Below are 10,704 nucleotides of genomic sequence, written 5' to 3' on the forward strand. Positions count from 1 at the left end.
GGAAGAAGAAGGATGAGTACAACCCCAAGAACACCATCCCAACCGTGAAGCATGGAGGTGGAAACATCATTCTTTGGGGATGCTTTTCTGCAAAGGGGACAGGATGACTGCACCGTATTGAGGGGAGGTTGGATGGGGCTATGTCTCGTGAGATCTTGGCCAACAACCTCCTTCCCTCAGTAAGAGCATTGAAGATGGGTCGTGGCTGGGTCTTCCAGTATGACAACGACCCGAAACACACAGCCAGGGCAACTAAGGATCTCAAGGTCCTGGAGTGGCCTAGCCAGTCTCCAGACCAGAACCCAATAGAAAATCTTTGGAGGGAGCTGAAAGTCCGTATTGCCCAGCGACAGCCCTGAAACCTGAAGGATCTGAAGAAGCTGTATGGAGGAGTAGGCCAAAATCCATGCTGCAGTGTGTGCAAACCTGGTCAAGAACTACAGGAAACGTATGATCTCTGTAATTGCAAACAAAGGTTTCTGTACCAAATATTAGGTTCTGCTTTTCTGATGTATCAAATACTTATATAATGCAATAAAATGCTAATTAATTACTTAAAAATTATACAATGTGATTTTCTGGATTTTTGTTTTAGATTCCGTCTGTCACAGTATAAGTGTAACTATGATAAAACGTTCAGACCTCTACATGCTTTGCAAGTAGGAAAACCTGCAAAATCGGCAGTGTATCAAATACTTGTTCTCCCCACTGTATATCTATACATATATATACACACACTGAACATGTGTTTGTGTGTGTAATTTTATTTATTTATTTTACACAACTGCAAACTTCAAGGAGTTGGCCATTCAAGGAGTTTGCAGGGGTTGGTCTGATGGGTTATTCATTGTCATCTTCAATGACATAGATGACAACAACCACATAAAACAGACAATGCATGCCTCAACCAGGGACAACCATGCTCTAGCAATTTAAGTAACTTCTGTCTCTCTTCTGTCAGTGGTTGGTTCTTCACCTGAAGGAGAATGTTCCTCCATCTCTCCTGCTGCTGTCCCATGCCATGTACCATACCGACCTCACACCCAAGTCCCCTGTCATCCTCCCCATCGTCAAACTGGAGGTAAGGGTCTGAAGTTGGCAACTATAGCAAGGATTATGATCAATACAACCGCTTAAGGGCCTCCCGGGTGGTGCAGTGGTTAAGGGTGCTGTACTGCAGCGCCAGCTGTGCCATCAGAGACTCTGGGTTCGTGCCCAGGCTCTGTTGTAACCGGACTCGACCGGGAGGTCCATGGGGCGACGCACAATTGGCCTAGCGTCGTCCGGGTTAGGGAGGGCTTGGTCGGTAGGGATGTCCTTGTCTCATCTGTCGTGGAATAATCACAATTTGTTGGTAACATATGTAAGATGTTTTATATTCATCATATGTTTGTAAATTACTTCTCATCAAGAATGTTATAGGTTGTATAATACTGTGGCAGGGTTTGCAGTATCTGTTCTATGTCAAGACTAAGTTGCATGGGCCGCAGAGAGGGGAGAGGTCAAAGTATCATCATGTGTAAACATATCTCTTGGCTCCACAATGTCTGTGTGCCAGTCAGTGTGTGTCTGTGATCTTGTCAAGATAGGATTGGTTGTATTTAGGATTGGTTGTATTTAGAGTTGGTTGTATCTAAATGACAATTTGATATATGCCTGTTGATATGGAGGATTGGTTTATGGTTCTGGGGTTTGAGTAAGGAGACAAAGCTGAACGATTTATTATGTCTATGCTGTCTGACTATGTGTGTTTTTGCTATTAAAGGAACTCAGCTGCAATGAAGGGGGGCTCTCAGAGAATTCATGGTTAGACACTGAATTGCCTGAGTCACAGGATTGTGATAGAGCTGATATAATTAAAGATGGACTTTGATAACTAACTCTGACTTGTGTTGTGGTTTGCTCCCATGATTTGGTAAATAGAGGAAATTTCCACGACACATCGCGCACCAGCGACTCCTGTGGCGGGCCGGGCGCAGTGCGCGCTAGCCAAGGTTGCCAGGTACCCGGTGTTTCCTCCGGCACATTGGTGCGGCTGGCTTCCGGGTTGGATGCGCGCTGTGTTAAGAAGCAGCGCGGCTAGGTTGGGTTGTGTATCGGAGGACGCATGACTTTCAACCTTCGTCTCTCCCGAGCCCGTACGGGAGTTGTAGCGATGAGACAAGATAGTAGCTACAATAATTGGATACCATGAAATTGGGGAGAAAAAGGGGGTAAAAAAAATATTAAAAAAACAACCGCTTAGGTCAGGGCCAAAAAAGAAAGGGTGATGGCATCATCCATAAAAGACCGCAGCAACAACTTATTTTGAATTCATATTGGTCTCATGTGTTAAAAAAGCTGACACGAGTCGTATGTTGCAGGTGCCTCAATATAAACGTAGTTTTCACTTACAGAAAGCATCTTCTGTGAATGTTTTCTTGACCACTCCTTTTCTCTGACAAACTGGGATTGACAGTAGTGTACTAAGAGGAGGAAATAGTACTGGAAGGTTTTATAATGGTTATTTTAGGCACACTGTGCCCTGAAACATGTGACTCCTTAAAGAGAATGTTTCACCTGAGGAGAAAGGGCAAGTCATGTTGCTGACAAGGCAAAACTAGAGATGTTTTTTTTCTGTAAATGCTCTCAACAACCTTCCTAGATAAGAATGCCTCAGAGTAGACCGTTGCTAAGTAATCTGCCACAATAAGACCAATGGCAAAGTGTTGAGCTATAGTTATGTAATGGCTACATTACCAGGCGCAACTGTATTGTGGCATCATCCACTCCTTCTGCTAACTCTAAAATGACCCAATGCCCTAATCAACCAGTAGACCGAGCAACTGAAGGCTAAATTCAACATTGAATTGACCCCCTCTTTTCTTGTTCTTCCCTGCAGCAAGTCGCCGCCCCCTCTCCCGCAGAGATCAAGGCCCCTGTCAAAGACAAGCCCATGTCTGCGTCACTAGAAGTCCTGGTGGACTCTGCCCCCATTATCATGGACAGGAAGGTACACGCTGGACGCACTTCTAAATTGCACGGTCAACAGGGTCCACTTCCATTCAATCCATTTCTGTCTTTATTGATGGGGATTGATTGTTTCTGTTGATGTGGATGCTTCTTCTCTAAGAAAAACACCAGGAGAACTTCCTAGCAGTGTTTGTTGCGCGGCAGTAACGTTTTCTGATTCCCAAATTAGGAAATGAAATCCCAAATCAAAAAGTGCAAGCATACAGACACACTGACACCCCCCCCCCCCCCCCCCACACACACACACACATTTCCTTATTCTTAGAATCCCTTCTTTTTCCAGGTGGAGAGAGTTTTGGATAAAGCCAGGATTGTGGAATCGAAGATGGCGTCACCAGAAGCTCAGTTAATACATGTAAGTTTGAGTGGGGGATGTTTCATTCCATGGTTTTGTGTACAAAGTTTTTGGAAAGAAAGTGCTACAGGAGCAGAAGGTAGGCAAGTCCAAGGGACATTCAGTGGGCTTTATAATGGCCATTTGGTTAGAGTCCACCCTTATCTGTTGTATTTCACAAAGCTGCATCAATATGTTAGCCACTCTTTTTGGAAGTAATGATTTGTTATATACCATTACATTTCAAGTTGAGATTTTCTGCTGTTCTCACTGATAATTTTCATTAACATCTATTAATATCTAGTCAACCTAATGGTTCTTGAATAGAACATACTTACCTTAGCTCTTTGCGATTTTGCTCATATTATCTATCCTCCATTTTCAGGCAAAAGGTGCTGAGTTGGCTGCCAAGGCCTACTCTACTGGGTCCCACACTCACTAGCTGCATACTGCTGAAGGAAGCTGCAATCCCAACCCCCATTTCCCTTTTCACTTCTGGTTTAGGGAAGCAATCGTGGCACACTTTTTAGTCAAGTAAATCTTCATCTGGCGGGATATTGCTCATGTGTTTACAGTTGTAAGATCTGTATCATATATCAGTATTTTGTGGTGTGTGGTGAAGAAGGTGCAACAGTGCCTCTTCATCCTCAGGAGGCTGAAGAAATTTGGTTTGGCACCTAAAACCCTCAAACTTTTACAGATGCACCATTGAGAGCATCCTGTCAGGCTGTATCACCGCCTGGTACGGCAACTGCACCACCCGCAACCACAAGGCTCTCCAGAGGGTGGTGCGGTCTGACCAAAGAATCACTGGGGGCAAACTACCTGCTCTCCAGGTCACCTACAGCACCCGATATCACAGGAAGGCCAAAAAGATCATCAAGGACTTCAACCACCCGAACCACTGCCTGTTCACCACGCTAACATCCAGAAGGTGAGGTCAGTACAGGTGCATCGAAGCTGGGATCGAGAGAAGCTGTTTTTCAGTCTTTCTCAAGTCCATCAGACTGTTGAATAGCCATCACTAGCACAGAGGCTGCTACCTATATACATAGACTTGAAATCACTGGCCACTTTAATAAATGGAACACAGGTCAATTTAATAATGTTTATGTATCTTGCATTACTGATCTCATATGTATATACTGCATTCTATACTATTCTACTGTATCTTAGTCTATGCCGCTCAGACATTGCTCATCTTATATTGTATATTCTTAATTCCATTCCTTAGATTTGTGTCTATTGGGTATATGTTGTGAAACTGTTAGATATTACTTGTTAGATATTACTGCACTGTTGGAGCTAGAAACACAGGCATTTCGCTAGAAACACAAGCATTTAGCTACATCCGTAATAACATCGGCTAAACTCGTGTGTGTGACCAATAAAATTTGATTTGATTTATTGCAGCATTGTTGAACATTATTATGCTGCCTTGGCAGATTTCTATTGTAAAGTGTAAAGCTCACACTCATGGACATGATGTTTCTCAAGGCAATGTCAGGGCTGATGCAGCTGCTAAGACAGTTGTTCTTGCAAACCCTAAGGGAATGTGCCTACAGACAGTTTCAGTTCCTTTTTCTGACTTAGTTACTGTAAATGGTGTGGCTGCCTTACAAGATGCTACTGATAACAAAATTAAATGGTAACGGACTGGGTATAATTGTAAACTACATGATGATGGGTTATGGAGGCACCAGAGCGGTCGCCTAGTGGCTCCCCCCAGTTTGTTGGTTTACCTCGGATGCATGTGTGTGTCGCATGTGTCCAAAGGGGGGAATGGAAAGTTCTTGTAGAAAAGAATGGTACACACCCAAATCTACTACAATCAGCGCACAAATCTGTGCCCAATGTCTAATTTGTCAAGAACACAGAAAACCAAGTATCAACCTCTGTCTAGCCTACCAGTCCCCTGTGGCCCTTTAGTAAACATTTTAGAAGCCTCTTGGACCTAGACTTGGAACTCCAGTACCGCTTGCCATGCGGTAGGAGAGAGAACAGTCTATGACTAGGGTGGCTGGAGTCTTTCACAATTTTTAGGGCCTTCCTCTGACACCGCCTGGTATAGAGGTCCTGGATGGCAGGAAGCTTGGCCCCGGTGATGTACTGGGCTGTACGCACTACCTTCTGTAAAGCCTTGCAGTCAGAGGCCGAGCAGTTGCCATACCAGGCAGTGATGCAACCCATCAGGATGCTCTCGAGGACCCATGCCAAATCGTTTCACTCTCCTGGGGGGGAATAGGTTTTGTCGTACCCTCTTCACGACTGTCTTGGTGTGCTTGGACCATGTTAGTTTGTTGGGGATGTGGATGCTGTTACGGATACAGGTATCCTGTGTGTGTGTGTATTTCTTTTCTCTCCTCCTCATAGGTGGCAAGCATCATTCCCCAATCAGTCATCAATCAGTCGTTAATGAGAAGACACACCTCCTCCTGTTTCCAATACCCTATCACATTCCCTTTCCCTTGGTTTAAAAATCCTGTCTGTTGTTTGCTCGAGAGCTCAATCTCTTTGTCAATGCCATCGGTCTGTAGATCTCTTGTTTGGTTTTTGCAACTACATGTCACTTTGTCCCCACCTGTGAGTATTGGTTTTGTTATGGTGTTTGTTTGACGGTGGGAAAAGGGGGTACCAAGATAAGTCGCCCATCGGCATACATTACCCGTAGGAATACTTTGTATAAAAACACTAGTTAGAACTGGGCGGACCACCCACTGTATTTTTATTTATGTTAGTTAGCTGTTGGTGAAGTAAGCTAGTCTAGCTTAGGGGTCTTTTTGGATACTTATTATTTCTTTCCTTGGGTCCAGAAAAGGCCCCTTTTCCTGCTCCCCCCATTACCGTGTGTTTTCCAATAAACCCTGAGGGTTTGACGGTAATTTAGTTGTCTGTGGTTATTTCGTTCTCACTCTTACTTTTTCACTATTATAATTTGCATGAGTCATGTTACGGGTCTCGTTACCATCCCCCCCTAGACTGTCGGGCCAAAAGGGATTCGTAACAGATGCCAAGGAACTTGAAGCTCTCAACCTGCTCCACTACAGCCCATTCGATGAGAATGGGGGCATGCTCGGTCCTCCTTTTCCTGTAGTCTACAGTCATCTCATTTGTCTTGATCACATTGAGGGAGAGGTTGTTGTCCTTGCACCACATGGTCAGGTCTCTGTCCTCCTCCCTATAGGCTGTCTCATTGTTGCGGGTGATCAGGCCTACCACTGTTGAACACCAGCAGACTTGATGATGGTGTTGGAGTCGTGCCTGGCCGTGCAGTCATGAGTGAACAGGGAGTACAGGAGGGGACTAAGCATGCACCCCTGAGGGGCCCCCATGTTGAGGATCAGCGTGGCGGATGTGTTGTTACCTACCCTTACCACCTGGGGTCGGCCCATCAGGAAGTCTGGAATCCAGTTGCAGAGGGAGGTGTTTAGTCCCAGAGTCCTTAGCTTAGCAATGAGCTTTGAGGGCACTATGATGTTGAACGCTGAGCTGTAGTCAATGAATAGCATTCTCACATAGGTGTTATTTTTGTCCAGGTGTGAAAGGGCAGTGTGGAGTGCAATAGAGATAATGGTGTTGATGTGAGCCATGACCAGCCTTTCAAAGCATTTCATGGCTACAGACGTGTGCTACAGGTCAGTAGTCATTTAGGCAGGTTACAATAGTATTCTTGGGGACAGGGACTATGGTAGTCTGCTTGAAACATGTTGGTATTACAGACTCAGACAGGGAGAGGTTGAAAATGTCAGTGAAGACACTTCCCAGTTGAGTACACTTCCTGGTAATCCGTGTGGCCCTGCAGCCTTGTGATTGTTAACCTGTTTTAAAGGTCTTACTCACATTGGCTACGGAGGCTACGGTATTTACAGTTTGGTTATGTGGTCACTAGTAGTGAGCTGGTCAACTGTTTGTTCACCCTACCGAAATTGCTAATAACCCATCCGTAACTGCCCAATTATATGATAAAGTGAAAATCTGAGGGCTGCACCCAACCCTAACCCGCGCTGTAGGCTATACAGTCAGATATGGCAGAAATATTTTTTTACAGGGGGTGCCTGATTCTTTTTTTTTGTGCCTAATTAAGACATGTTTCTGCTTATAATTTCAGACTTTTTTAGTCAACTTGTTTTCAGGACTTCTAGAAGTAGTGGGTGGAGGAGTCAGGCGCAGAGAGCAGGGTAGTTAGATATTTATTCCCAAAGCAACAGAGTATCGGTCAATGCTACAAACAAGGGTGTTAAAAGACCCAGTCCAAAACAAACAGGACGAAACGGTTCGGGAAATAAAATCCACTAAAATCACACACACCAATAACAGAAAAACAAGCCCGCACAAAAGGCGGCGGGCCTACCGGGTTTAAATAGCCCAAAACTAAAACCTAAACAAGAAACAGGTCCAACTAATCAGACAACACTAAATGAAACAGAAAAGGGGATCGGTGGCAGCTAGTAGGCCGGTGACGACGACGACTGCCGAGTGCCACCCGAACAGGAAGAGGCACCATCTTCGGCGGGATTCGTGACACTTGTGTATAATTAGATACATACAACTTCTCTGTCATTGGAGTACATTGCCCTAAAAGACTAAATAAACTCTCGTTCACCAGAATGTCATAAATTATAGAATGAATGCTTCACTTTAGTTAAACATTTCTCTGTTATCTCTGCTTCTTTCGCTGAGCTTTTTTTTGTTGGTACATTTCCAAATTATATTTGTTTAACTGGTTGTAAGGGAATAGAAAGCTAATGACCCAACATGTTGCTGGTTTCTGATAAGATTTCAGAATGAACCTGGAAGAATCCATTGAAGGGTTTAGGTAAACTGTCTGGGAGGTATGAGTATTTGTAGATGCAAGTGCACAGTTGGTGTACATTAATGTCATAAATAGACAAGATATTGAGATTCTTAAACAAAGGTGCAGATGGAGCCAGGTAATTAGAGGTGGCTAGTCTTGCAAATGTATTTTGTATGATTAATAATTTGTGTAGGTTGGAGGCATGTGTTCTGGCTCAGACAATATTTAATGTAAATGAGATATGAGTAAATTAAGCAATCATATAGAGTTAGGAAGCAAGCCTAATGAACCAAACCACTAATCTTTCTGATGATACCAACAAATTTCATCACTTTGCTGCAGACAAATGTAATATCTTTCCCAGATAACTTTTCATTAATTACAACTCTGAGGAATCTAGTGGATGTGACTTGTTCCATTTCATTTCCACCAATTCAGATTCTGGCTCTTTTAAACTTTAATTATTTATTTTTTTACAATATTTCTTATTCTTACTAGTGAATACAATGAAGTTGGATTTTTAACATTTTAAAGATCATTTTGTTTATCTGGAATCATTCACAAAATGTGTCCATGCCTGAGTTGGCGTCATTAATTAGTGAATAAATATTATTGTGTGATAAAATCAAATTGGTAACATCACCAAATAGAATGGGAAGTACAGTAGAAGACACAGCACCAAGGTCTTATATATATATTAGCACGACACAGGATATCTTGGCCCTGGTAGATGCACAGCCGTTTGCATAAATAAACTATATAACCAATTATATGTATAATCATGAAAACGTAATAATACAATGTAGAAAGTAATATTTCATGATCAACTGTGTCAAACGCTTTGGATAATACTACCAAATACTAATTGAGTGTATATGTAAACTTCTGACCCACTGGGAATGTGATGAAATAAATAATTCTCTCATTCTCTCTACTATTGACATATCTGACATTTCACATTCTTAAAATAAAGTGGTGGTCCTAACTGACCTAAGACAGGGAATATTTACTCTGATTAAATGTCAGGAATTGTGAAATACTGAGTTTAAATGTATTTGGCTAAGGTGTACGTAAACTTCTGACTTCAACTGTATAATTTCACTTTGACATTATGGGGTATTGTGTGTAGGCCAGTGACCCCAAAAAAATCGAAATTTAATCCATTTTAAATTCTGTAACACTGCAAAATGTTGCAAAATGAAATGGATGTGAATACTTTCTGGAGGCACTGTAGATGTTGCTGTTATCCCATATACAGTGGTTAAGCTGTACTTTCTTTGTTTATAAAGCATAATGGTAACTTGAAAAAAGCTTGTTTTCAATGAGATACTGGAGACAACGACCATTACATTAAACATACACCAATGATAACATAACGTAATAGATGAACCCTATCAGTCCCTAGAACCCAGCAACAATCTATTTATCTGACCTTGTATTTAGCCTCACAATCAAGTGTTTTACCATTTTCTTTTCAGGACAACCAACACACAACCATTTTACATAAACAGTTGCATCCATGAGTTTTGATGCTTGGATTTGACATGCCCAATGTAATATTGATTGTACCACATTGTTTGTATAGTGCTCTTTATAGAAACATTTGTCACTAAGTGCTTAAAAACAACCCTTAGCAAACACATCAATCTAACTTTATCAGCTTGTATTTGTTTAACACTTTTTACTAGCGCTTAAAAGCAACCACAGCACACATAAGTGCACGCTAAGTGTCTGACTTACTGATTGTAGGTCGCTATGGAAAAGTGTCTGCTAAATGACCGTAATGTAAATGTAGTCCAAAGTCATTATTTACCCTGTCATGGAACAATATATTCCATAGAGATTGTAAGCTACTGTTAAAGCCTTGATAGATTCCCTCTTAAACATATTGCCAAGTGATGGCACAATAGAGTCCATCTTCCAGACCTCTGGTCAGTGTCATGACACCTTTATGTAACACCCTACATATGTTTTATTGACATTTTTCCTTTTCCTCAGGCGTTGCTCTCTGGAGGCAGCCATGTCATGTCAGTCACCAGCTCCATGACCTTCTTACCTGTCTGCAGCCACCCGGCCGGGCTATAAGGCCTGGCCCACTATCAACGCCAAGCTGCCTTACGACTTCTTCCCTTTTGTGTAAACGACCAAGACGGAAGAGAGGGCAGGTACGGTGTATTCGGAAAGTATTCAGACCCCTTCTCAAGGTTACAGCCTTATTAAAAAATAAAAATAAATGTAATCCTCAAATCTACACACAATACCCAATAATGATTAAGTGAAAACAGGTTTTTAAAAGATGTTAAAAATAAAAAAACAGAAATACCTGATTTACATAATTATTTAGACTATTTGCTATGAGACTCGAAATTTAGCTCAGGTGCATCCTGTTTCCATTGATAATCCTTGATTTTTTCTACAACTTGGAGTCCACCTGTGGTAAATTCAATTGATTGGAAATGATTTGGAAAGGCACTCACCTGTCTATATAAAAGGTACCACAGTTGACAGTGCATGTCAGAGCGAAAAGCAAGCCATGAGGTCGAAGGAATTGTCCGTAAAGCTC

The 10,704-nt window shown here is 42.3% G+C and overlaps 1 protein-coding gene across 1 annotated transcript; it reads left to right on the forward strand.

Annotated features, from left to right (window-relative positions):
* Positions 1-949: 949 nt before the first annotated feature.
* LOC110493222 (LETM1 domain-containing protein LETM2, mitochondrial-like) lies at positions 950-7,269 on the forward strand (the record flags this gene model as incomplete). Its single annotated transcript, XM_090204190.1, has 4 exons — positions 950-1,081; positions 2,882-2,992; positions 3,296-3,367; positions 3,732-7,269. Coding segments are annotated over 4 exons (372 nt in total), but the record flags the coding sequence as incomplete, so codon positions are not given.
* Positions 7,270-10,704: the final 3,435 nt, after the last annotated feature.

This window comes from Oncorhynchus mykiss, chromosome 17, assembly GCF_057628025.1.
Source record: "Oncorhynchus mykiss isolate SJ-2025 chromosome 17, ASM5762802v1, whole genome shotgun sequence".
NCBI lineage: Eukaryota > Metazoa > Chordata > Actinopteri > Salmoniformes > Salmonidae > Oncorhynchus > Oncorhynchus mykiss.